This window comes from Physeter macrocephalus, chromosome 17 (assembly GCF_002837175.3).
Source record: "Physeter macrocephalus isolate SW-GA chromosome 17, ASM283717v5, whole genome shotgun sequence".
NCBI lineage: Eukaryota > Metazoa > Chordata > Mammalia > Artiodactyla > Physeteridae > Physeter > Physeter macrocephalus.
Window position 1 is genome coordinate 3,360,501 of NC_041230.1, and position 26,589 is coordinate 3,387,089.

Sequence of the window (26,589 nt, forward strand, 5' to 3'; positions counted from 1 at the left end):
AATCTGTTGTTTTAAGTCACCCAGTTTATGGTAATTTGTGACAGCAGCCACAGGAAACTAATACATTGACCCAACAGTCTCCTCCTGGCCTCCAATCTGTAAAATCCTCATCTGTACAATGAGGATAATGACTCCCCCGCCACCACCGCCAAAAGGCCCGGGGTCGGGGGCGGTTGGTTATTCCACATCCCCTAAGTCCTGGGCACCAGGGAGTCTGCTGTGGGTATAGTTAACAACACTGCACTGTACATGTACAAACATGTTCCGAGGGTAGATCTCACAGCAAGTGTTCAATGCACAACACTGTGAATGTACTTACCATCACTAAATCTATACACTTAAAAGTGGTTAAAATGGTAAATTTTGTGGCGGGGGGGGGAAGGAAAACGAACCACTTGCTGTTATTGTGATCACCCCTCCCTTCCCACCCCTCCCCAAATAATGGAGATGTCACCATTTCAACACCCACTTTACTTAGGCAACAGAGAAATAGATCAGGGCCAGAGGGAAGGGGCAGGCACACGTGGAGACCATGTGGGATTACAGAAGCAGGCAGGGGTCCGGGGAGGGACCATTGTGGGTCTGGTTGAGGGGCCTGGAATTTGGAATCAGAACCCAGGGAAGGCAGTGGGAACTTGGCGGTGGATTTGGAATTCCAGAAACACTTCTGTGTCTCCAGATAGACTGGCACTGGCAGATGGGAGTCTGGGGGACTGGCTCTCACCCCCAAGGGTGTCTCTCTGGCCTCACTGGTCTTGGGGGCCCAGGTCCTTGATGGAGGAGGGGGGTGGACATCTGCCTGCCTCAGCCCCTAGTCAGTTGGACTTGAGCCTGGGGCTCTGGAAGGCCGACAGGGCGATGAGGATCTGGGCAGCATAATAGGTGGTCATGACCACCAGGTGGGCATGGGGCAGGGGATGGACGAAGATGTTCCAGGCCAGCACGGCATCTGAAAGCGTGAAGAGCAGGGCGCCCCAGCTGGTACTCCCGCCCCTGGCCAAGCCACGCCACAGCATAACGGCCAGGACCAGGGAGTAAGCTGTCAGGGGCAGGACCATGTCAGGCGGGAGGTGCCAAAGCAGGAGGCCATAATATGGGATGAAAGCCAGGAGAACAGGCAGCAGGAGGCTAGGCTTCAGGGGAGTGAGGCCGAAGGCCCAGAGGTAGAGCAGGTGGGCCACAGCGAAGGCAGCCATGCCTGGAGGAGACAGGGGTGGGTGTGCCTGCTGAGACCCCTGCTTCCCGGCATCACCTCGTCACCCTCAGAGCCTGAGGAAAAGGGCCGTCCCCAAGCACCAGCTCCCACCCTGGCCGCACCACCCCATCCGCCAGGATTACAATGCTGGCCTCCGTGGTGGTCCTCTTTCCTCCTGCTCTTGGCGCCGGAATGACCTAAAAACGCGCACTGCATTCCATCCTTACTCTGCTCAGAACCGTCCACTGACTGACACCCCATCTTGCTCAGCCCCTAGCGGCTTCACCCAGCAGGCACACCCACCCCAGGGCTTCTGCACTTGCTGCCCCTCTGCCTGGAAGGGCCTTCCCTGGAAGGGCGCCTGGCCGGCACCCCGCGCCCGCTTCAAGACTTTACCTTCTCGGCGAGGCTGTCCTTGACCAGCGTACTCAGGACTGTGACCCTTGGACACTCACACAGCCTCAGGTAATGCTGCCCGCGCCCTCATGGAAGGAGAGCTCCTCGGGGGCCAAGGTTTGGGTATGTCTCCCTCACTGCCGTCCATTTCCCAGTGCCTTTACACGCCAACTGGCTCAAGCACTCGGCAGGCGCTCTGTTGGGGAGTCGCCCCCTGCACCCTGGACCCCACCCCCGCCCCCCGCCGGGGTCCAGAAGGGACAACACAACACAGCCCCTCTCACCATGGAGGAAGGCCTCAGGCCACACGAGGCAGGAGTCCCCCACAGCTGAGCACAGAAGGGCCCCCTGCAGGAGTAAGCTGTAGCCCCTGCCTGGGCACACGGTCCACAGGAACACCACCAGGTAGAGGATGGGCAGGCACTTGATCAGGGCACCGACCCAGGACGGCTGGTTCTCAGGGCTCCAGAGGAGAAAGTAGACGGCACAGGTGAGGAAGAACGGGCTCAGCCACCTGCCCACATGCGGCTGCTTCGGGGGACAAAGGAGCCGCTGAGCCACTGAACTCAGCCCAGCCCCCAGAACCCTCCTGGCCTTGGTCTCAGCCAGTTCCCAGCCCTTGGGGTTCAGGCCCCACCCGACCAGGAGCTGGGAGTCAGGGCTTCCATCCCACCCCCACCCAGGGACGCCAGCCATGCTGTCCAGGGTAGGGGGGCAGCTGCACAGGGACTAGGATGTCCAACCCCAGAACCCAGCCCCCCAATTCTTCCAGGTCACATGGGTTCCCAGGAGCCCAGGCCCAGCTCCCACCCCACACTCCGTGGCTCTCACTTCAGCTGAAAAGCGAGGTTTTCCAGGCAGCCCCTCTTCCCGGGTGTCCATGTCAACGTGTGACCCACCCAAAGTGGCCTGCATGTGGGCACCGGTGGCTTTGGGGTGGAGGGGATGGCGTGTGGTTACACGTTAACCCGAGGAGTGTCCTGTGGACTCTGGGACTGATAACAGGGCCCAGGGAGATGCTGCCCCCACCCTGGGGATGGCCCTGCCTGGCACCCGCTGATAAGGTGCCCACTGGGACCCAGGAGTCTCTCCTCCTCCACAGCCCCCTGCCCCTGGCTTCCTCTCCCGCCTAGGGCGCCGTGGCTGCCAATGCCCCTCCCATTGTGCTGTGCCTGGCAGGTCAGAAGGGCACGGGGGCAGAATTTCAGGGCCCTCCCCTCCATGAGCCGGGGAGCAGGGCAGGGGCCAGAGCCCAGGGAAGGGCGGGAGACTCCCTCCTCCCCGCCGGCCTCGGCCCTGGCCCTCCCTCAGGAGTCCCCACCACAAACGCCTGCTGAACCAACAGGAAGGAGCCGAGCCAGGAGGCCGTGCGAGCCCTCAGCTCCAGGGAAGGCGTCCCGCACGTGTCCGCCAGCGCACCTGGTATGTTCTTTACCTTTCCGTTGGAAGACACGGACCCGCTAGGCGCCCGCCTGTCTGGTTTGGTTGGCTGCCCCCAACCACCACTGCTCCACCAAGGGGAAAGGGCTCAGGGGACACGGCTTCTGCAACACGCTGGGCAGGTGAGGGGATGCTGGGAAGGGGGCCGGTTAGAAGCCCACTCACCACACCTCCCAGAGCCTGCGCGTGTGGACAGGGGACGGCTCGCTGGGACAAGACCCACGGGAGGCCGGGCAGTGCTCTGCTCCTCCAGGAAACGCTTAGCAGTCTGAGCAGAAGTTACCCCACAGCAGAGCATGGAGGTTCAGGACCCTAATTCCATGCTCCAAGGGTCCCACCCCAGAGGCCACGATGCGGGAACAGCTCGGGCTCCCCGACCCCATGTCCCAGAACTCAAGGTCTGAGCAGCAAGAGTCTTAAACTGTCTTCCTTTATTTGTTTATATTTGCAATATGAAACAGAAGCCCAGCACAAACACACGCACACTCACGCCAGCCTGGGGAGAGGGAGCTGGGACAAGGTCACTTGGCAGCTGGGCTGGACCCCAGACCCTTAGGAGTAGGACGGGGACCCCAGCCAGACCCCCACCCCAGAGTCCATGGGAGATGGGGGGGGGTCTCAGTGAGTGCGTCAGGGCCCCAAGGGAATGTCACCGGGGAGGCCCTTGGGACCAGGACCCCCAGCTCCCTCCCACAGAGCTGGCTGGGCCAGGTGGAGGGTCTTGTAGCTCCCAGCCTGGGTCAAAGTGCAGGGTCCGAGGCAAGGGGATTTGGGCAAAGGCACGACCCCCACTCGGGCCCTCCCCCAAGGTGGACCTGAGCTGAAAGGCCAAGTGTGGGTGTGGGCGTCTGCACCGGAGGGTGGGCGGGCATGGTGGGAGGGGAGGATGGGTGGCAGCCTCAGGACCCTCACCACAGCAGCCCCCGTGGGACAGGGTGAAGGTCCAAGCCACTGCCGCCCAGCCCTGCTTCCTTCTGGCTCCCCGCCTGCCCACTCTCTCCCCCCTCAAGATATATATACATATATATACATATATATATATATATATATATATACACACACACATATATATATATATATATATATAAAATATATAATATAGGTCTCTCTCTCTCTCTTTCTCTCTGTTTGACTCTATTCTAGGAGACAAAACTCCGTAATTTCTTTTCTCAGTGCAAATGGGGGTGGGGTGAGGGGCCTGTCTCCCTGGCACCAGCCTCCTGGGAGTCCAGAGAGGACCTGGGGTGGGTAGGGTAGGGACAGGGTGATGGGGCAACAGGGCCACTGCGGAACCTGCCCTGCCCCCACCCGGACAGGATCCACATGGAGTACGGAGGATTTGGCTGCCACCACTGGGACCAGGCAGTTACCTGGGAACCGAGAGGAAGACCCACGTGAGGAGCCTGCCACCCCGTGAAGTCCCTGCCTGCCCTGCCCCAGCCCCGCCCTCTGCCCCCAGCCCCACCACTCACTGGGAGCCCGGGGACGCCGGCCCTCCTGGGGCAGAGCCATTGGGCATCAGAAGTGGCTCAAGGGCCAGGGCACTGTTGGGGGAGAGGGACAACATGGGGGAGGTCAGTGCCCCCTATGAAACACCAGCCGCCCTGTGAGGCTGCACCATGTTTACCTCTGGCTTCGGGGCAGCCCCAAGGACTCTGGGCTCTTCACCCCCTCCGTGGTCTGGGGGGGCTGGTGGGCCCTGGGGGCCGGGACAGAGGTAGCAGGGTCTCTGGTTGCACTGCGGGGGGACCCGTGGGGTTACTGTCCCTGACACCCTCCCGGGCACTCTCACCCCTCAGCCCCCTGCTGTGTAAGCAGGGAAGGAGTGCACGGCTCAGGGGCGTCCCTCACATCCGAAGACCCCTGGGAGCCGCCCACCAGCAGGAGCAGCTCAAGGTTAGCAGGACACGAGCTCTGCACACTCCAGCCCCCTTCTGATCCTACTGGGCCTTCCCACCCCAGGGCTGAGCGCGGGACCCTGGGATCCAGGATCCTCTCTCGTGGCCATGTGTGGGCACAGGCACAGACCTAGACCTTCAGCTTCCCGAAGCTCTGAGGCAGTGGCACACACCTGGGGGGAGGGGGGTCCTGCAAGGGCCACGTGGAGTAGCTCCAGGGCAGGGACAGCCCAGGGACCAGGCTCTACCCGCCTCCCCAGATTCTCCCCTTCTTGGCCCCCCAGCGGCTGCTCCCTAGCCAGTTACCTGTCCAAGGAGCTGGGGGCGGAGTGCGTCCCTCTGAGGGTGGCCTGGAGGTCCCCAACACTGACCAAGGCCTGGCAGGGGGCTGTGCGGAGTAGAGTGGCCCCGAGGTGTGAGACTCCGCGAGCTTAACACCAGCCTCGCTCCTCAGGACCAGGTGTGGACAAGGCCAGGGGACGGCTGTGTATGGGAGGGCTGAGCATGAGGTGGGCAGGATGGGGAGTGGGTAGAGAGCGGCTCACCCGAGGGCTCCGCGACTTTGCTGCCGTCTGTGGCTTCCTGAGGTGCTGAGGAAGGGATGGGATCCTGAGACCTAGGAGGCAAGAGAAGGAGCATAAGGCGCGGCTGGGGTCGGCGCCAGAGCTTAAGGCAACCAGGCCCTGGGCACCTGCCACTAGGCCTCACCTGAGCTGCAGGGTGCTGGGGGCCGCAGGGCCGGCTGGGCTCGGGGCAGGGGGGTCCGGGGGCCCGTTGCAGGGCTCCTGTGGGGCAGGGGGCCCAGAGTGCAGTTCCTTCTCCCTGCAGGCTTGGGGGCCAGTTGGGGCATCCACAGGCACTGGGTCAAAGGTAGCTGTCCAGCTGGGGCCTGGAGGGGGAAAGCAGCGCCGGGGTGAGCGCAGAGGCAGACGGCCAGATGCACCTGACCACGCCCACCCCGCGCATGCACCCACCTGGAGGCTGGGGGCTGGGGCTGGGATGAGAGGCGGGCCCAGCCCTGCCACGGGCCACCCGCCGGTCACCATCCTCGTCGTCCTCGTCCTCCTCGTCGTCCTCGTCCTCCTCGCTGTCTGTGCTGCCTCCGCTCCTGCCCCAGGGACACCTGTCAGTCAGCCACCGTGCTGACCCCACACCAAGGCCAGCCCCAGGCAAACGATGGGACGCAATCAAAGGGATGGAGAGGAGGGGGCAGCGGGGAAGAGGCCCAGAGAAAGAGACCACGTCCCATGGTGGTGGCAGGGCAGGGGGGAACTTGAGTGCCCTCTGGAAAGAGCGTGGCCAGCAGCACAGGGGCGGAAAAGCCCCGCCCAGCCCTCAGCAGGAACGGGGACACCTCCCACCCCCTGCACAGCCCTCGCAGGGAAGGCTGACTCCGCACTCCTCCTCCATCCATTATAGCCTCGGAGGAGGGCAAAGTCCAGCAGCGCAGCTGCTCCAAACGTTAACGGCTGAGTGCTGACTAACACGCGGACACCGTGTCCAGTGGGGAACCGCTAAGCAAACGTGGATGCTGCTCCACGGTCACTGACTGCCGTGACCAGAAGGGGCTTGTCCGCACAGTGAAAACGAGCCAGACGCTTGGGCAGACAGACAGGGTAGAGGGAGCTTCCTGAACCTGGAAACCTCAGAGGGCATCTCCCGAACCCACAACCCATGTCACACTCAACAGGGAGACCCGATGTCCCCCCAGATCAGGGAAGTGACGTTGGGGGCCTGCTCTTCCCACTTGGAAAGGAACGAGCAAAACTATCTCTAACTGCAGAAAGGGTGATTTTGTATATAGAAACCTAAGGAATCCTCTAAAACTGTTAGAACAAGCAAGTTCTGCAAGAATGCAGGATACAAGATCAATGTGAGAGAGACTTGTATTTTTATACACTTATGACAACTTCAAAATGACTTTGAGAAAACAATTCCACTCAGGATTGTATCAAAAAGAATAAAACGCTTAGGAATAAATTTAACAAAAGCAGCATAAAACTTATACTCTGAAAACTACAAAACATTGTGAAAAGTAATGAACACCTAAATAAATGTAAAGACATCCCATGTTCATGGACTGGGAAACAAAATATTGTTAAAACAGCAACACTCCCTGAACTGCCCTATAGATTCAGAGCAATCCCTCTCAGAATCCCAGGTGGCTTCTTTGTTGAAATTGATAAACTGATCCTAAAATTCACCTGGAATCTCAAGCAACCTGGAATGATCAACACAACTTAAAACAGACGAACAAACTGGATGCTCACATTTCCAATTTTAGAACTCACTACAATGAAACAGTAATCAAGGGTGGCCCCGCCAGAGAGAGGTGTACAGACCAATGGACCAGAAGACAGAGGCCAGAAATAAACCTTTGCACGTACAGTAGAAAGATTTTTGACAAAGGTGTCAAGACCATCCAGTGAGTGGGGAGTCTCTTCAACACGTGATGCTGGGACACTGGCATTCCCACACACAGAAGAATGAAGCTGGACCCTCCCACCTCACACCACATCTAAAAAACTAGCTGAAGGTGGATCAAAAACCTAAACATTAAGATCTGACGTTGAAAACACAGGGATGCATCACAACCTCGGATTTGGCAATGACACCCGTAAGTGCAAATCAACTTGGCAGTCACACAGTGACACACCAGCAGATGGCAAGCGATACACAACCACACCTACCCGAGGGATGGGCCTCACATGTAGGAAGAGGCAAAATCTACAGGGCAAGAAGTCAGGAGAGCGGCACCCTCGGAGGGTGGCCAGCAGGGGGCATGGGGGTACAAGGATGGTTCTGCTCCCTCCTCTAGGTGCTGGCAAAGGGATATCCATGTGTCCGGACACTTAAGATTCGTCTACTCATCTGTATGCTAGTCACCCACCAATTAAAAAAGTTAAAACTCTCTAACCCTCAAATCAGAATCCATAGGGGGTCAAGTTGCAGGCCCTGAGTTGGTATTCACACTGGCAAGTCTATGCCACCCAAATGCATTTAGTCAGTGATTCTGGGGCCAGCCAGTAAGAGAAAAAATAATGTACTGCTTGTATAAAGAGCTGGTCACAGCTTACTGACCTGCATGCTGGGACTGTGAGGGAGGGACAGTCATCATGTCTCATTTCACTGGAATTTGGGGAAGGAGCTGACAGGACACTTACTGCCCTTTTGGGAAGAACACCTGCCCGAGAGGTACCGCAGGGGAGAGCAGAGTGGGGGTGGGGGCAGATAATGGTTCCATTCGCACCTGGACCAAGCTGTACCTGAAGGACCCATCTACTGTTCCAGCCTTGCACAAGCGGTTATCCTACTCCTTTTGCAACTGAACTCATCTGAATTGGGTTTTTATCACTCACAATTGAAAGCGCCCCCAATAATACACACACTACTTTCTCCTTATTTTTCTCACTCACTCCAGCTGGTGAAAACCATTTTACATGGGCCCTGTGGCCCTGCTGTGCTGGGGAGCCTGCAGGAGGGTACTCACCGCACACCCGGGGGCTGGCCCAGGCGGGCCCCCCTGGCCAGCTGGCCGCCCTGCCAGGCACCATCCTCTCCATCAGACCCCCCCGAACCCTGGCCCTCTTCCTCGTCCTCCTCCTCGTCATCAAACTGCTGGATCCGGTCCTTGTAGCATATCTCAAGCAGGTTGGCGTTGGGCTGCGGGGGCAGGTGGGGGTGAGGTGAGCTGACTGCCTGCAGCCCCCGCCCCCACCAGCAGGGGTCGGGGCAGCACTCACGTTGTCGTCGTCAGCGTTGAGGGAGAAGGTGATGTTGGCCGTCTTGTCGAAAGGCGCGCTGCGGGAGAAGCACGGGGCAGTGAGGGGAGGCTCGGGCCACCTCCCCCTCTCATCCCCTTGCTGGACGACCCTCGCTCTCCTCGGGCCCTCTACCAGCGAACGCACCTCCTCGCTAAAGCTGATCTGTAACCCCCAATCATCTGTAACCCCACATCAACTCTGGCAGCACCCTCCGTCAGCGCAGATGTCTGCAGAGCGGAGTTAAGTGAGTCGCCCAAGCTGCACACCCCCAGCCGAGTGAGGTCCCACAAGGAGACGGGGTCAGGCCCCACCTAAGACTCCTGAACCTTGTTTTCTCTACCGTGAAATAAAGGACACAGAACCTAGCCAGAGAGGTTGTTTTTAGGGTTCGAGATCATATGCTGGGTGAGATTATTTATTTCCTATGCACACACTTGCCCCGGGAGACGGCTCACTGTTCACAGTGACTTTACTGGACGCAGCCTCACACGGGTCGCCCCACACAAAGCATCACCCCAGCCCAAGGAGGGTCGGTCCAGGCCAAAAGAACCAGCCTCGGAGCTGAAACAAAAACGCTTCTGTGTGGGCCCCACCGCCAGCCCAAGGCAGGACCCAGAAGGGGGCGAGTGATCCTCGGGATCGTGGGGAGTGCGGCGCTCATCACCTCCAACTTCCAGCCTTTCAGTGTCCACATCCGCCCACACCCATCTCTGCTCAATTCTTTCTCTTTCAGAAGGCCTCAAACAAGTGCAACTCCTGGGCTAAGGAATTAAATCCATGCATTTTAAATACTGACACAAATTGTGGAAAGCGATTTGTCAATTTATACTCCTACCCGCAGACTGTGCAATTTTTCAACAGCCTCCTACTTGTTTTGTTTGCATCCTGCACCCCCTTTTTTTCCTGGGGCACCAGTCCGTCCTCCTCCTGTTCTGTGGAAAGAGCACTTTGTATCTATGCCGAGGTCCGGGCTCCACGCCACGTGGTAGGGATACTCCCCAGGTTGTTATCTGTCTCTCTGATTCAGGAAGTACATTAACAATCTCTGAGTGCTGACTTGGCACCAGCCGTAGTCCAAGCACGTGACAGATGGACTCACAACCACCACCAGGGCAGGTATTCTCATCTCCTTCACAGAGAGGGAGCAGCCCGCACACAGAGCTGGAAGGCACAGCAACCAGGGCCCTGCGAGCAGCACCTTCAGCCCTGAGGTTAAAGATACTCATCCATTTTCTGTTCCAGGGTGCTTCACGGCTTTACATTTTTCTTACATTTAAAGCTTTTAACCTCACTGGAACTTATCTTGACGGAGGAAGTAACACAATTTCATCCCCAAAGGACAGCCAGCTAAGCTGAGGCCATTCACCGAGTGTCACCAGCCCCGCCAGGAGGGGTGGTGTCTTCCTTGGCCAGTGTCCTTCCTCTCCAGGGGCCTCCCAGCACCGGGCGCTGTGCGGGACAGAGCAGCAGACACGAACCTCACTTCTGAGTCCTACAGGGTCTCTGGCTGGCTGTGGGCCCGAGACACCACAGCTGACCCTCCCACAGTAACTGGTGAGTGCCCTGGGGTGAATGGCAGTGCTGCGTCTCCCGGCTGCAGATGGGCTCCTGAGCCCTGAGCAGAGGGTCATCATGGCACGTAACTGGGCAACACCTGAGAGGGCCCGGCATGCTGCCTGTGATGAAACAGACCAGGCCAGGGCCCCGGCCCCCACATGCAGCCCCTAGGGGGCCAGCTGGGCCTTTCTGTCACCACCCAACTCAGGAACACCCCCACGGCACGCCCTGCAGTGACTGTTCCACTTTTTCCTGGGTGTCACGGACTCACCTTCTGCTCTGACAGCACTGGCTGCGCCGGTCGCTGAGCACGTCCCCCGGGGCCCGCTGTGAGTCCACAGGCAGCGGCTCCACTCCCACCCCGACGCAGTCTCCCCTTCAGACTCTCGCTGCCTGACCTTCCCTTCACTATCTACCCGTTGCTGTCATAAGGCTGCTCGTGAAATTGACAATACACTAAAACTTTTAATTTTTTCTGTCAGCAAAAAACTTGGACAATAAAGAAGGTAGTTCACGAGCGCAAGGCCAGAAGCGACTGCTGTCGAAGTGTTACAGGACAAACACAAATAACCAGACCTGGTCATTGAAAAACCATCTCTCATGAGGCCCTGAGGCCTCCGCAGGGGGGAGGCCGGCCAGCTCTGACTCTGCGAGTCTCTGTCCCACAAGCTCTGCAGCCCAGCTCTGCACAGCCAGCCCCCATGTCCCAGGACGCCCACGCCTCCTGCCTGGTCCTCAAGAGACGGGGAGAGGGCCAGAGGCCGGCTGCTCTCCAGGCTGAGCCCCACGTGGGGCCGGGTGGGCAGTGGGGACACTGGGGAGGACAGCAGGAGGAGCACGCCGTGGGAGCGCAGGCTGACTCGCTGCCTCACATCCCTCCTGTCACAGGGCCAGGCGGGCCCCGCCTGCCCCTGGCCTTGCACGGAGCCACACTCACTTCACGCTCTCCTCCTGCTCCCCAAACTCCTCGTCATTGAAGCCAAAGTGGTCGATGAAGGCTGAGGTCATGCGCTGCATCTGGAAGTCCATGAAGGCCTGCCAGGGCGCGGGGGGCAGTCAGGGCCGGGCGTCCAGAACAGCCTCCCCGCCCCGCCCCCCCACTGCCCCCACCTGCTGCAGCACCGCCTCCTCCGGGAAGTTGAACTCCTTGAGCCTGTCGTCCTCGTCGTCGCTGGAGGAGTGCAGGTGGTGGGTGTTCACCTGGGCAGGGGGGGTCGGGGGGCAGGGGTCAAGGCCTGCGGAGCCCCCAGAGAGGACACGAGCGAGCTGAGGCTGTGGGGAGGGGCGTCCGGGCTGGACCAGGAGGAGGAGCACCGGCGAGGGCTGACGTGGGCGCGCCTGGTGCAGGGGCCTCACCAGGTCCACCGTGTTCTTCTTGTTGGTCTCCGCCAGGGGTCCCGACACGAACACCTCCCACCGCTCCCGCTGCTCCTCTGGCAGCTCTGCTGGGGGAAGGCGGGTGTGAGGACACAAGGCCCCGGGTGCCCAGCCTCCTCCCGCCCCCGGGCCAGCCCCAGCCCTCACCCTTCAGCAGCTGCCCCAGCTGCTCGGCGTTGGGCCCCTTCTCCGAGTTCTGCGCCAGAGCGTTGGCCACCCTTGTCAAGTGGCCCATGTAGCCTTTCCGAGGGCCCCCTGCGGACCTGGGCGAGAGGGGCCGCGGCTGGACACAGACCCACCCTGCCCGCCCAGCCCTGCCCTCCCCAGGGAAGGCCCCGGACGCTTGCTCGCTCACTGCACGCGGTCGTTCTCCTCCCAGGAGGTCAGGATGCGCTCCACCAGGCGGCACTGCTGCAGCAGCTGTGGGGAAGCAGCGAGGGGCCGGCATGGGGTGGGACCACGGCTGGGCCCTGCTACCCCAGCCCACTTCCAAGCCCCTGGTCTGCCTACAAGGAGTGTGCAGCGAGTGTGCACACGCACGCTTCTCCTCTGCTCACCCAGAAACGCCCCCTGCCTGTGTGACGCCCACTCAGCCCACCCAGCAAACCCCAGAGCCACTCCACCTGCCTCCAACTCCTGCTTGTCCAAACCCCCAGCGCCCCACCGGTGAGCTCCTCCCTAGGCCCCGGGCTACGACCAGAAAGGCATCTCCACTAGCGTGGTGGCCACCACCCTGGGAGAACCCTTCCTGATCCCCCAGGACACCCACTGTCCCCCAAGGTCACCACTCCACTCATCCCCGCCCCCACACATCACCCTCTACTTTTCAAGACTCTCGACCTAAGGAAGAGGCTGAGCCCCCAGTCCCCAGCACATGAATGGCCTGGCAGCACCCAACAGGCGAGGGGCAGGTGTGGGGCAGAGCCCACCCCCAGAGGTCAAAGGGGGACCTGGGAGCCCCACTCACGTGTTTCACGACAGGGTTCTGGGCGGGTGTGTCAGAGCTGCTGTTGGAAGGGGGCCCAGAGCTCAGCATCGTGCTCACACACACCTCCACTTGGGCGTGCAAGAAATTGTTGAACACATAGTGGAAGAAGAGGTCCTGGGGGTAAGGGGCACAGGCTGGCTCTGAGCGGCCCCCACCCAGTCCCCGTCCTCCCCACCCAACCGTCCCTCCGCACAGTGCCCCCTCCGCCCCCTGCCCTTTGTCCCCCATACCAGAAGGGTGTTGGGCACGTCCAGCGCCAAGAGCTCCTGGGTCAGGGCCGCATCGCTGGCGCTCAGGGCGCTGGCCAGCAGCTTGACCACATGCAACCGCGTGTTGCCCAGCGGCGGGGCCAGGCTGCCCCATGTCGTGCGCAGCGGCTCCAGCTGCAGGCACAGGAGAGGAGAAGCTCAGTTCCTGCCCCAGCGCTGCCCCGATGGCGGGGAGCCCTTGCTGCCACCCCCTCCCCCACGTACCCTGCTCACCTCGGGCGGCTCTAGCAGGAGCTGGTGGAAGCGGCTGAGCCGCGGGCGCAGGGCGTGCAGGGTCCCCACGCTGGACACGGTGCCGTCCAGGGCTGCCTGGGCCAGGAGCTCCAGCTGTCCATCCACGCTGCTGAAGAAGTTGTTCACAGTCACAGACTCGGACCTGCAGAGGGACGTAGAGGGCAGAGTGAACCGCCCAGACAGCCTGTGCGCATACACGTGTGGGCACACATCTGCACGTGTGGGCCGCACCTGGCAGGGAGTGAGAAGCTGCTGCCCTTGGGAGCCCGGGATCCTGGGGGCAGTGACCCGCCCCAGCAGCCCGGATCCCAGAGGCCAGCTCGAAGCTACAAGCGGTCTACTCACCGTTTCCTCATCTGCCGGAAGGGAACAAGAGGACTCCTCTCCAGAACCCTAGCGACCCCCACCCCGAAACTGAAGGGTGGGGCGCCGAGGGGTCACCTGGGGAGGGAGGCCAGCCTCTCACCTGGGCCTCCTGGGCTCCAGCAGCGTCAGTAGCACCTGGATCCCGCTCACGATGACGGACTGGCTCTGCTCCCCCTCCAACATGTTGCTCAGAAGCTGCTCGATCGTCTCCTGCCTGGGGCGGGGGTGGCAGGCGTCAGGGAGAAGGACCCCCAGATGGCTCCCCCTTCCCTCTGGACTGGGCACCACCCGCAAACCCACTTCTCCAGGGTGGCCACCAGCTGGTCAGGCTCCGGGCTCTCCTGCACTTGGATCATCTGCTCCCGGCTCAGGCGGATGATGTCGCACAGGGACTGGGATGCGTTGGAATGTTGCTGGGGGAGCGGGGAGACAGAGCTGACACCCCGGCCCCGCCCTGGTGTCGGGAAGCCCCACAAGCTGAAGACTGGGCACCCGCCCCTGAGGACAGAGGGTCACACAGACCCCGGGACACAAGTGCCGAGGGAGAGAACAAAAGCACCAAACACTGGGAAGGCAGAGACGACAGAGAGAAAGGGAAACCAAAGACGACTTCCTGGAAAAGGAGACACCCCACACAGACACCACACTATCCACAGTAGCTACAGAGGAGAACAACCCGGGCGTCCACCACCTGGTGAACAGATAAGCAACCGTGGTCTATCCACACACTGAAACGTTCTTTGGCCTTAGAAAAGGATGAAGTGCTGACACACACTACAACACGGATGAACACAGACAACTTGGCGCTAAGGCAAAGAGGCCAGTCACAGAAGACCCTGCATCATGCAATCCACTTATACGAGATGTCCAGAACAGGCACACCCAGAGACATAAAGCAAACTGGTGGTTGGTGGGGGCCAAGCAACCATGAGGGACATGGGGAGCGGCAGCTAACGGGTACAGGGTTTCCTTTGTGGAGTGATGAAAAATACTCTAAAATCAACGTGGCAAGGGTTGCACAACCCAGTGAATATACTAAAAGCCACTGAATCCTATACTTTAAATGAGTGAGTTATGTGGTAGGTAATTAAGTTGTTGCAAAATGAACAAAGAGAAACCTAAGCAGAGCTCTGCGTCTAACCCAACAGGTGCTTCCGGGGCCCACCACACAGACCCCCGACCCACGCAGACCAACCAGGCCCCGGGCCTCACCCAGAGCCCCTCACGGGCGCCCCGCTGCCTGGCTCAAGGCAGACTCCCCTCGCCCCTCTGCCGCAAAGGCCCGGACAGTCATCACTGTCCCAGGCCAGCCACTGGCTGGTGCCTGGCGCTGACTACCTGTGCCTGTGGGCCTCTGCCTACAAGCCAGTGGGCTGGGAGGACAGACCCAGGGCTCCCGGGTGGCTTCTCTGAAGGACCGGCAGAGCTGATCCAGGCACAAGAGACAGGAAGAGCCACCAGGCCACAGAGCCAGCAACAGAGGGGAGCAGGAGAGGGCCCCTGGGAAGGGCAGCAGCGAAGGGCCAGGGCCAAAGGACCCCCTTCAGAGCCCTGACCCCTCAAGGGATGACGGGCCAAGTTCCCGAGAAACGTTCCATGTGCGTACACCCCTTTCCTGTTCTCAGCAGAAGCCCCCCGCTCAAATACACACGGTTCCAAACGCTTCCTTTTCTCATCAACTCGTTTAAGAAGGGAGTGGAGGAACACGCTGGTGTGGGGTGGAGGCTGGAAACATCAGGTGGGGGTGCTGCGCTCACGTTGTCATCCTTCGACGGGTGGATCTGCTCGATGAGCCGCTGGATGATCTTCTCCTCATTGAGCCACTGGGGGCGAGAAGGCGGAGCTCTGCTCACTGACCCCGCCCCCGCCGCCCACCCCGGCCCAGCTGCCCTGCCGCGGCCCCTCGACACTCACGTTGACCACGTCCTGCCTCAGCTGGGGCCGCTCCACGCAGGTGAGGAGGCGCAGCAGGAGGTCCATGATGGCCGAGGTGCCGATGTGCTGCAGCAGCAGGTCCACAAAATCCTCCTTCTTCCGCAGGAAGGACACGAGCTGGGGACACAGGGACTGGCGGCTCAGCGCAGGACCCGGCCCCCGCCCCCCGCCCCGCCGCCCTGGGGCCCCAGGCACCTGGTCGGTCTTGCGGTTGATGAGGACGCCCATGACCTTGCTGAAGAAGCTGGCCAGCAGCGGGTTGAGCCTGCCGCTGCTCTGCAGGAAGCCGTAGAGCCGGTGCAGCAGGGACTCGTCCGCACCCAGCGCGTCGTTGATCTGGGGCACGTCCGACGTCAGGATCTCGCAGGCCACGCTGGGGTACCTAACATACCCAGGAAGGGCTGGGGAGGGCACGGTGCGGGCGGAAGCCGAACCACCCCGCCTCCCCGTCGCACCCATTCGTGCTCCCCACCCCCCAAGGCAGCGTCCAGCCTCCTGAGCCTGGACCTGACCCCCTACCAACACCTGTCCCTCTAGTCCCCCTACCCCCAACCCTCCAGTCTGACCCAGGCCCAGCCCCGATGACCCTTCTAAAATCCAACCTCATCCCCTCACCTCCTTGTTCAGACAGGGAGAGGGCTGCCCCACCCAGTGTGCCACCCAGGGCCCTGGGGGACCACAACCTTCTCCAGCTCTGCCTCTGGGAACCGGGTTCCTTGAGGCAGGGCAGGGACCCCAGGGGCAGCTCGGCACAGGTGTCAGAATGGAGGCTCCCTGCTACTATGAGCAAAAGCCCAGTCCACGGGGCCACTGGACACGCTCAAGGGGGTACGGAGGCCGGGCGAACAAAGCAAAGAAGGGAGAGGACACACGTGGGGGCGGGTGACAGATGAACACTGGGGGACACAGGGGACACTCTGCTGGCCCCCCCCAGAGGTCCCCACTGTGCACCAGACCCCACACTAAGCAGCTGGCAGCACCTCAGACCCCCCCTTCACAAAAGGCAAAGTGAGGAGAAGCAGTCACCCACTCCCCATCTGGCTCAAGACCTCCGGGGACAGAAGATGTAGAGCTCATAAGGACCACCTGCGTGTCTACAGTGTGAGGGGCCAGGAGAGGGCGACACCAGGGAACCAGGAGGATTGTCCAGGACAGACTGCGCAGGGCTCAAGAAGGGCAGCAAAGGGACTTCCCTGGTGGCGCAGTGGTTAAGAATCCACCTGCCAATGCAGGGGACACGGGTTCGAGCCCTGGTCTGGGAAGATCCCACATGCCGCGGAGCAACTAAGCCCATGCTTAGTTACAGCGGCAACAAGAGAAGCCACTGCAATGAAAAGCCCACGCATCGCAACGAAGAGTAGCACACGCTCGCCACAACTAGGGAAAGCCCGCGCACAGCAATGAAGACCTGACGCAGCCAAAAATTAAAAAAAAATTAAAAAAAAAAAGGGCAGCAGAGATCAGGGCAGACAGAAGCCCCCCGTCACGGAGACGATTCCCTCTGACCCTCAACAGGGCCCTGCCCTCTTCGCCTACCCTCCCTGGCACACCCGAGGGCCCTATGGTGGGAGGGAAGGGCAGAAGAGCATGGGGGAGGGGGCACAGGCACACCCTTAGCACCCGGCGTCGCGCTGGGCACTGGGGACATGGGGGGTGAGGGGGCAGGCCTCACACTGCCCATACTCCATAAAGGGAACAAAAATCCAACTGAATATGGGCTTCCCTGGTGGCACAGTGGTTGAGAGTCCGCCTGCCGATGCAGGGGACGCGGGTTCGTGCCCCGGTCCGGGAAGATCCCACGTGCCGCGGAGCGGCTGGGCCCGTGAGCCATGGCCGCTGACCCTGCGCGTCCGGAGCCTGTGCTCCGCAACGGGAGAGGCCACAACAGTGAGAGGCCCGCGTACCGCAAATAAAAAAAAAAAAAAATCCAACTGAATAAGCCATGGAAATCAAGTGGGGGTGGGCTGTGGGCCCATGAACAGACTGCGCAAACACGGCGCCCCTAACGGCTGGGGAAGGGTCCTTGGGTTCGTTCTGCCCACCCCTCTGTCTGGGAGATGTCTGGGAAGTCCCGTAACAAAAACGGGAGTCAACAACGTCCACAGCAAGTCGGGGTGTCCCACCGTGGGGGACCGACAGGGCGGGGCTCACTTGTAGCGCAGCCGCTCCTCGCCGCTGGCCGGCGGCTCCTGGGTGACCCAGGCCACCATGGCCTGCAGGTGTGGCGGCTGCAGCAGAAAGTCCAGCAGCTTTCGGTTGACGACCTTGCACTCCTGCAGCACGTCCTCCTCGTCCAGCAGCTCGGGCAGGCTCAGGTCCTCCCGCTCCAGCAGCGTGTCGAGGTGCGAGCTCGTGTGCAGGTCAAACTTCCAAAACATGGCGCCCTGCGGGCAGGGGCTGTCACACATGGGGTCCGACCCCGCCCGCTTCCCTCCACCTCCCAGCCTGCGAGGACCACCCTACGGGCGACTGTCCTGTACACTGCCGAGCCCCCAGGCCTGGGTAAGACCCCCGGGTGCGACCACACATAGGCCCCGTGGAAAGCCCCGACGCTGTGCATGGAGCCGCCATGATCCTGTCCCCCCCCAGGGCCTGTGTCCACTGTCCCCACATCTAGGCTGGAACTGTGCTCATCCTGGAACCTCTGGCATCAGACTCACTTCAATCTGCATTGCCGAACAAATTAAATGCCCCCTGACAGCCAGCACGGTTGCCATCGAGCCCAGCAATGTCCGTGCTGTGTGCAGGGTGTGGGGTAGGGGCAGAGGGAGGAAGGTCTGCGACGTCTCCAGGCTGTGGCCGCTGCCTGGACACTACACCCCCCGCCAAGGCCCCGTACCCAGTGCCACGACAGGAAGAGGAAAAGTTTGAGGGGAGGGGGTGGCAGCTCCCAGAACAGCCGCTGCCCGGGGCCGAAAGGAACCAGGACAGGGAACCACCTTAGCAGGGAGGACGGAAAGCCAGCGCCCCCCCACTGGAGGATGGCAGCTCGCTGGCCAGCACTGGAGACCCTGTACACCTGGCTGTGGCCCACCCCACCCGGCACTGGCCTTAGGGCCATCTCAGGTGGGGCACTGACTAGGTGCCAGGTGGGTCCAAGACCTCGACGAGCAGGGATTCGGCTGCTCCTCTGAAGATGTCTATAGGCTCCCAGCGTCGACCACCGGGTAGAGACCCACCCTGAGCTGGCCGCCAGTTCCCAGGCCACTTGTTGCCCACTCAGGTTCCCTATGCACCGGGCGCTGTGCCTATGGCCCTTGGGAGGGGCTGTGGTCACCCCACCGTACGGGCAACCACAGCCGGGTAAGCCGGGCCCCCCCAGCACCGTGCAGGCGCTGACCAGAGCTCACGCACGTCAGCCACCCTGTGAAGACCACCTGAAGCAGAGACCACTGAAGACAGACCCGGAGGCCAGGACGCCCCTCCCAGAACCTCCCAGACGCGCACGCCAGCCCCTCTCCTACAAAGCCCTCCCTTGCCGTTTCTGGCCCACACCATCCCAACCACAGACAGCATGCCTGCCAGACGGGGCACCAGCCCAGGGGAGAAAGACGCTCGACTCGGGAAGTAGCTGGGGCTGAAAGCGGGGCAGAGCTGGGCGGCACGTGTGGCCGCGGGCAGGCGACTGGCCTTCTGCCCCTCGGTTCCTTCAAGACGCCACCAGCACCCAGCTCTCCCTTCCAGCCTCCTCAGGAGCCTCACTCATCCCCTCCCAGCCCTCAGGGTGACTTCTCAGTGACTGGGAGCGAGTGGCTCTAAATCTGCAATCCCTGCCGGGACTCACGTCAGTTCCTAAGCCCTGGCCACCTACGGCTGAAGGTGGAGTAGACGAGCCATGACCTCGGGAGACAGTAGCAGACACCGACCCCAGACAGTGGGTGGACATAGGGGGCACTTGAGAGCCCCCAGTCCCGCAGGCCTCATGGGTCCTGTCCGACAGCATGCCGGGACTGCCCCCTTAGCCCTGCACCCCACCCTATTCAGGACGCTTTTCTGAAACACAAATGTGAGCACCTCATGCTTGTTCCCCCCAGGAGACCCTGAGGTGGCTCCCCCGTCTCCACATGAAGACACCAAGGGCCCCTGACCGTCTCCCGGCGCTCCCCACCCAGGACCTCCTGCTCGTCAGCACTCACTGTCCCAGTCCTGCCTGAGTATGTGCACCAGGCTCCCTCACACCTGCCACCCCCTTGGCCGACCCACCTCCATGTGTGCGCCGAGCCCAGGCCACGTCCCCTGGTACCACCCTGTCCCCGAGCAAGCTCTGGCCTGGCTGCTCACGTGTCGCCCCGTGACTGCCCTTTCAGGGCACATCTCCTCCAGAGCCTGCAGCCCCCTGAGAAGCCTCTTGTGTGACGTCACTGCCTCCAGCCCTAGGCCTCTGGGTCTGCGGGAATGGGGGCATTCTGCGGACAACACGCCAGACACATGAAGTGGACAAACCACGTTAGCTGCACCCCCGACACCGTTCCCAGGCCCACACAGCCATTATCTCAATCTACCCTCACAATCGCCCCCAAGGAAGGAATCGATGGCCCCATTTTACAGGTGAGGAAACTGAGGTGCACCGAGGTCTGGGGGCTGGTGAACTGTGGAGATGGCATCCAAACCCCAGGAGGTGATTTCTCGGGGTGCAGGGCCTCATCCCATTCACTGGTGCCCAGCCACTGCCAATGGACACTCACAAAACAAGTGAGTGAGCTCAGGCCCACGGTGGTTGCCAGCACGGGCTCTGCCCTGCCTACGGCCTTCCCTAACCTGGCTCTCACCAGCTGACACCCTCAGGGAGCTGAAGGCCAGCTCTTTCCTGGTCCCTGCGGGGCTTAGCGAAACGCTAAGCTGCAAGTCTAGCACTTACTCAGTGGACATCTCTGAGTTCAGGGAGGAAGGCTGGGCCAGGTCCCTCGCAGCCTGTACAGCCCTTACGCTGAATGTGCCCTGATAGGATGGTGGACAACGCAGAGAGAACCTTCCTTGCTGGGCTGCTGTGAGCACCCTGGACAGCACCTAGCAGGGTACCTGGCATGCGATATGTGCTCAGAAACACTGACTGAAAGACACCCCAAGTTTTCCCGCGGACCCTGCTCCTGAGGCAGGAAGCTGACACACCTGACAGGGCATCAGTAAAGGGACCCGCTCCCACCCTGTCTCCCCCAGCCACACTCAGAGGCTCCCTATAAGCCACAGTCACAGGTCGGGTGGGCGGGGGTGGGGGTGACCACCAGGGCAGGCAGGCTGGGGATGGGAGGAAGGAGAGTGGGCTGAAGCCGGTGCCGAGCGTGGGTCCCCGTGTCGGAGTGAGGACCGCTACTCCAGAAGGAAATCAAGGCAGCGCCCCGGCTCTGCCAGTGCTCAGAGACCTGCCTTTGCACGAGGGCAATTCCCCACTTCTGCCCAGTCCCCAGACCTCTGAGGGACCCTTCCACCGTCCTCTTCACTCCAAGACACAGCCGGGCCTGAAGGGGTTTCCTGAGCTGGGGGGACCTGGGACCGGAAGCACTTCAAGGGGCAGCCACTGCTGGACCCAAGGGACAAGGAGCTCGCCATGGCGAGAACACCACCTCTTTCTACATCACGGACTTGTGCGGCGATAAGGAGACCAGAGAGGTCAAAAGGCCACCCAGGTGGCATGAACAAAGCCAATCACCAAAGACTACGTAGTATACTTCCATTTACATGAAACATCCAGAAAAGGCAAATCCACAGAGACAGAAAGCAGATTAGTGGTTTTCAGGAGCTGGTAGACATGGGGGGGAGGGGGGGAGAACCGTTAGCAGGTATGGGGTTTCCTTTTGGGAAAAGGATGTTCTAAAAAAAAAAAGTTCTAAAATCAATTGTATACAACTTTATTTGCCAATTATACCTCAATTTAAAAAATCCATCGTAGGACTTCCCTGGTGGCGCAGTGGTTAAGAATCCACCTGCCAATGCAGGGGACATGGGTTTGAGCCCTGGTCCAGGAAGATCCCACATGCCGCGGAGCAACTAAGCCCGTGCACCACAACTACTGAAGCCCACACGCTCTAGGGCCTGTGTGTCGCAACTACTGAGCCCGCGTGCCTAGAGCCCGTGCTCCACAACAAGAGAAGCCACCGCAATGAGAAGCCCGCGCACTGCAAGGAAGAGTAGCCTCCGCTCACTGCAACTAGAGAAAAGAAAGCCCGCGCACAGCAACGAAGACCCAATGCAGCCAAAAAAAAAAAAAAAAAAAAAAAAGAAATAAATGGTTAAGCTACAAAATGTCTGGATTAGAATATACTGTCAAATGGGAAGAATTAAAAAGTCTATAATAACCATTAAAATTTGAAAAAAAAAATCAACTGTGGTGACTGATGGTTGCACAACTCTGAATAGACCAGAAACTGTTGAACTGTACACTTTAAATGAATAAGTCATATATGGTGTATGAACTACATCTCAACCAAAAAACCTTATCAAAAACAAACAAAACCAAAGCTGCCTGAGGCTGCTGTGACAGGGCCAGGCCTTGGCCTTGCTCTGCATCCAAGACACCGCGAGCTGACAAGCCGCCAGGGCAGAGCCGAGGCTGAGGCGTGAAGCTCCGCCTCGGGAGCACACCCAGGTCCCCCCTCCCCACCCTCACTGCCAACGCTGACCCTGAGCTAAGCAGGCCCCCCAGAGCTGGGGGGCAGGGCCCTGCTAACCCCTTCAGAGAACCTGTGCACCTGCAGGGCACTGTAGCCCTAATCAAGACGACCAGGTACAGCACTGTTATTATTCCCAGTTGAGAGCTGAGAAGATGGGGACCCGCAGGGCTCGAGCCACAGCAGAACCAGGACTCAGCGCCCTCTCCAGAGCACAGGAGGAAATTCTCCAGGCTGAGGCACGCCCACGCGCTTCCAAAGCATCTGGAGACAATGCACAGGGCTACGCTCCTCCCACCTGTTTCGGACAGCAGGTAGGACTTCCCTCCCAAAGCTGGCTTGGCGGAGAACGGAGAGCGGGTGTGGTGCGGAGGGCTGGGGGGTGTGGACTCCAGCGGCCTCAGAAACCAGGTGGCCCTTTAACTCTAAGAACCTCAGGTCCTTCCTCGGTAAATCAGAGGAGGCTGCAAAGACCAGATGCAGTCGAGTGGTCGTCGGTATCCCACAAACATCAGGTCTCAAGCTCTACGCAGAACGAAGATGCAGATACAGGAGAAGTGGAAAAAAGGAAACAGAAAAAAGAGAAAAACACTTTCCCCCGCCACAAACTCTCAATTCACTCTAGCCTCAGGTCCTGACAGTCAATCCCACCTTCCACTTAACGGAACTTCCTGGAAGCCCTGGGAACTGGACAGGAGAGGTGGGTTTCGTTCTTACTCTCTAAGGGGGCAGGCACTTGGCATCCAAAGGCCTTGTTTCCTCATCTGTGAAATGGGGGCACAGCCATCGGGAAGGGCCATTTTATGAGAACAGCTGGGTCAGGCCAATGGTCGTGATACAGCAGGTGCTAGGCAGGTGTTAGCCTTTCCTATCTGTCCCTGAGGCCAGGCTAGAGCCTGGACACTTCTGAGCAGGAGGGAAGGAACAGCCACTACCCAGGGTGACGGCGCTAAAAACAGAAGATCTGAGGAAATGCCCCATTTGCCTGAGTGACCGAGATCACTCAAGTGCTCTGGTGGGCGCCATACACCTCGCCACCCCCACTCTTTGCAACTTTTAGCAAACTTCAAGAAAACGGAAGTGACTACCTACTGGTTTTTAGCAACCGTTTGAAAACCATGACTCTGGCTGCAAAAGGAAGAAGGGGAAACTGTAAATGAGAAAGGAAGCCATTAAAAACGAAAACTACCTCTCTCTCTCTGCCAGCTCTGCACCATCGCCCAGGTTTCCTGCTTTGCTGCGCTGTTCTCAGGCCTCCGACACCAGCTGCCCCTCTCAGGAGCCTGCCAGCCCCTGGCCCTCCCTGGGCTCAGACAGGGCCCGACTGCAGCTCCCACAGAGCGTCCCCCTGCCGCTGCTGCCACCGTCCGTCCAAACACAGCCCTGCCTGCCAGGGAGGCCGTGGGCTGATCCTTTATCTGCCACCCCTTTCTGGCCTGCCCTGGCCCTGAAGCACCCGGAAGTGGAGGTCAAGTGTGAAGAGGCCTCTGGGAGGGCCTTGGGGCGGCCACCTGAGATGCCCCGAGGCTCAGCAGAGACTCCAACATTGGGAGAGGCCATCTCGGGCCTGCTGCCGCTGCTGCCCTCAGCCACCACAGGCCAACAGGCCTCTAAAGAGACAGCGGCCAGGCGAGCCGCAGGAGGGGAGAACCTGCTGCAGGTTGGCCAGCCCCTAGCCCTTTGCAGGGCCCAGCAGGTCAGAGGACAGCGAGACCACCACCCTCTAACTGGCCCCCGTCCGTCAGCTCTCACCCAAATCTGAAATGAAATGGGGGTGGGGGACTTCCAATTCCAGGAAGGGGACAATGGATAACAGCAGGACCCAACACAGACCCAGCAAGGTAAGCGGCGGGACATCCATTTGGAAGTAGGGGCCACAGAGGCCAGAGGAGAGGGACCTGGCCAAGGCCACACGGGATGATGGGCTGGGACTTTCCTGTGGCTCATCCTTCCCATGGGGGACTGCGGGGGGAGGCAGCAGTTAGGGGCACCACCTCCCCATCTGGCCCTAGACCACACCTGCCCAGAGGAGGTGGCAGCTCTGGTCCAACCCCAGAGGATGGAACAATTAGGAAACAGAAGAGAATGGGATACCCGGCCAAGGACTGAGGAGGGGCCCAAAAGCTCCCATTCAGTGCCATCTCCTGGATCGGTCATGGGTTCAAAGGGGAAATGAATAACGAATAGATTTTGAAATAGCTCTTGGAAAACAGAGGACAGGAGTGAGTGTTATAGGGTGATCCAAAGTCAGAAAGGCCTGAGTTCCAATCTGCCTCTCCAAACTCCAATCTCTGGGGCCTTAGACCAGGGACCTCACTCCACTGAGCCTCAGTCTCTTCCCTGAGAGACACCTCACAGTCACTGCCAGACGGCACTTCCCATGGGAAGATCCACAAAACCAGTGTTCAGGGGGAAACCATGGTTCAGCCTGGAAAGGAAGGTGTGTCCCCACCCCCCAGATACTGAGCCTGCCCAAGCTCCCTTTAGGAGCCCGGCAACGCGGGGACGGCTTCTCGTTTCCAGCAAGGCGTCCAGGCCTCTCTCACCTCATCTCTTGCTGCGACCCGCATGGCGCTCAACACTCCCGCCACACCTGACCGCTCGGCTGCTCCCTCGGCCTTCCCTCCAGCTCTTTGGGCCTGACTAGCTAGCTCCTCGTGGGTCCTTCAGGCTTCAGCACAGACACCACTTCCTCCAGGAAGCCTCCCCTGACTGCGTTAGAGGCCTTCTCCACACTTGCACAGCTCTCGTGGCCACACTACGATGGCATCCGAGCGCTCTGCAACAGGACTTGCCTGTTCGGTCGCCTGCCTCCCGCAGCAAGATGCCAGTTTCCCGGGACCTAGCATAAGGCCAAGCCCACAGCTAGAGATACTTCTCTTCTTTAATTTATTTTATTGAAGTCTAGTTGATTTACAATGTTGTGTTAATTTCTGCCGTACGGCAAAGTGACTCAGTTATACATACATACACATTCTGCTTCATATTCTTTCCCACTATGGTTTATCCCAGGATACTGAATATAGTTCCCTGTGTTATACAATAGGGCCTTATTGCTTTAGAGGTACTTCTTGAACTGTCGAAAACTGGAGTCCAGAGGGGAAAGGTGACCTGCTATGGTCACTTGGCCATGGATCCTGAAAAAACGTTGGGTGGGTGGGTGGTGGGTTGGGGGGAGACCAGCAGATTCTCCTTTACTGGAAAGAAACAGTAGGTATCCCAACAAAACTAACTACCAAAAACACAAAAGTAAATGAAAGTACACAACTCAGAACACACAGCCGCTCACAGCAGCAAGAAAGCAAATAAGCCACAACGATACAACAACCAAGCAAGAAAGCAGAGTTTCTCCACTGCAGCACTACTGACAGCTGGGCTGGAAAACACCGTGTTGTGGGGGGCTGTCCTCTGCACTGGAGGAGGTCGAGCGGCATCCCTGGCCTCCATCCACTAGATGCCAGTAGCATCCCCTGAGCTGTAACAACTAAAAATGTCTCCCACCGTTAGCAAACGTCCCCTGGGGGATACCATCGCCCCCCCGCCCCCCAGTTGAGAACCACTGCAATGGATAATCCCAAACTAAATAATAACGCTAAAAGCTGCTGATCCTGGTGCACTTCCTGTGCCTTGCTTTCTGCTACAGGCTTCTACAAACAGCACACTGAATCCCCAGAACCACCCTATGAGGAGAGCACTGACATCAATGCTACTCTATACCCCACTGAAGTTTCTTCTTTACAACTCTGAAGCCCGCCCCACACCTGACAACACATCTTCCTTTCCAGAAACATCCTGCCTTTCAGGCTGGTGTTACCGGTAACAACTGTGTCCTCAGCACTGACGTACAAGTATGTAAAACATCCAGCAAGAAAGACCCTAACCGGGTCACGTTCAAGGGCCCAGACAAGCAGCCTGACCAAGGTATTCCGCCCGCGCTCCCAGCACATCTGCACCGCAGGCGCGCAGACTACTCCTGGGTTCCCACCTTCACACATCTGCACGTGCTGTGCTGTTCCTTCCACCCGGAAGGCCCTTCTTCCCACTTTCCATCTGTCAACTCCTACTCACCCTTCCTAGATAGAAAAAGCCACCCGCTGAGCCAGTCTCACCAGTCCCCCTGCTCTGTGGCCTCCACAACACCCTGAGTTACCTCTGTCACTACACCAGCAACTGTGACGGTCCGGCTCTGCCTTTGTTTCCCCCGGGCAGGGCCTGGGCTGGTCCCTCCCTCCCTCTGTGCCCTCAGCCGGCCTCACCGCACAGAAAGGGGACGGAGCGGTGGCTGCTCCACAGAAGCCTGGCTCCCTGCCCTCCTCACAGCCCGAGACAGCAGGGCGGGGAGCCACGCTCAGGATGCAGGGAAAGCCCCATTACTCTAGTTTCCTGCGCCGAGGGTGAGAGTCAGAGCCGACGAGTCTACGAGCGGGCATGGAAGGAGGGGGTGAGGCAGAGAGAGGGAGGGCAAGGGGTGTCCTGGGGAAGGGTCCAGGGGGAGTGGGCCAGAGGGGAAGAGAGTGGGGGTGGAAGCCCAGGGGCTTAGGGGGGTCAGGGGGGAAGACACTAAA

The 26,589-nt window shown here is 59.8% G+C and overlaps 2 protein-coding genes across 9 annotated transcripts in view; both read right to left on the reverse strand.

Moving 5' to 3' along the window:
• Nucleotides 1–470: 470 nt before the first annotated feature.
• TMEM86B (transmembrane protein 86B) lies at nt 471–3,335 on the reverse strand. Of its 3 annotated transcripts, XM_007103252.4 has the most exons (4): nt 3,027–3,049; nt 2,423–2,520; nt 1,876–2,122; nt 471–1,198 (listed from the first exon to the last, which is right to left on the reverse strand). In XM_007103252.4, exons 2-4 carry the CDS (start codon nt 2,504–2,506, stop codon nt 816–818), a joined length of 714 nt encoding a protein of 237 aa, XP_007103314.2. In that variant the 5' UTR covers nt 2,507–2,520; nt 3,027–3,049; the 3' UTR covers nt 471–815. The 3 variants fall into 3 exon arrangements, with proteins under 3 accessions (XP_007103314.2, XP_007103315.2, XP_054935162.1); XM_007103253.3 differs by having other exon boundaries at nt 1,876–2,119; nt 2,423–3,335; XM_055079187.1 differs by having other exon boundaries at nt 1,876–3,335.
• A 927-nt stretch (nt 3,336–4,262) lies between these two features.
• The window catches only part of PPP6R1 (protein phosphatase 6 regulatory subunit 1), a 24,250-nt gene continuing 1,923 nt past the window's right edge, over nt 4,263–26,589 (reverse strand). The window contains exons 2-24 of one of the 6 annotated variants that reach the window (XM_007103247.3): nt 17,571–17,803; nt 15,615–15,801; nt 15,399–15,536; nt 15,242–15,307; nt 13,785–13,897; nt 13,585–13,698; nt 13,098–13,260; nt 12,846–12,998; nt 12,595–12,729; nt 11,983–12,047; nt 11,775–11,890; nt 11,607–11,692; nt 11,361–11,450; nt 11,188–11,285; nt 8,673–8,730; nt 8,420–8,592; nt 5,904–6,037; nt 5,638–5,818; nt 5,475–5,545; nt 5,236–5,317; nt 4,659–4,769; nt 4,504–4,575; nt 4,263–4,401 (exon numbers count right to left, since the gene is read on the reverse strand). In XM_007103247.3, coding sequence (XP_007103309.1) covers nt 4,398–4,401; nt 4,504–4,575; nt 4,659–4,769; nt 5,236–5,317; nt 5,475–5,545; nt 5,638–5,818; nt 5,904–6,037; nt 8,420–8,592; nt 8,673–8,730; nt 11,188–11,285; nt 11,361–11,450; nt 11,607–11,692; nt 11,775–11,890; nt 11,983–12,047; nt 12,595–12,729; nt 12,846–12,998; nt 13,098–13,260; nt 13,585–13,698; nt 13,785–13,897; nt 15,242–15,307; nt 15,399–15,536; nt 15,615–15,801; nt 17,571–17,797 — 2,637 coding nt within the window. In that variant the 5' untranslated portion in view covers nt 17,798–17,803 and the 3' untranslated portion in view covers nt 4,263–4,397. Of the gene's footprint in view, nt 4,402–4,499; nt 4,576–4,658; nt 4,770–5,235; nt 5,318–5,474; nt 5,546–5,637; nt 5,819–5,903; nt 6,038–8,419; nt 8,593–8,672; nt 8,731–11,187; nt 11,286–11,360; nt 11,451–11,606; nt 11,693–11,774; nt 11,891–11,982; nt 12,048–12,594; nt 12,730–12,845; nt 12,999–13,097; nt 13,261–13,584; nt 13,699–13,784; nt 13,898–15,241; nt 15,308–15,398; nt 15,537–15,614; nt 15,821–17,570; nt 17,804–26,589 lie in introns of those variants that run through there. The other 5 variants (XM_055079144.1, XM_055079142.1, XM_055079141.1 and 2 more) reach the window with 5 other exon arrangements.

What these genes read in the sequence shown, in the direction of transcription:
- TMEM86B (XM_055079187.1), bottom strand. Translation starts at nt 2,287, where the DNA reads ATGGCTGGCGTCCCTGGGTGGGGGTGGGATGGAAGCCCTGACTCCCAG. An exon ending in GCCTGAGGCCTTCCTCCATG is followed by an intron (nt 1,199 to 1,875) that starts GTGAGAGGGGCT and finishes TGTCTCCTCCAG; the next exon opens with GCATGGCTGCCTTCGCTGTG.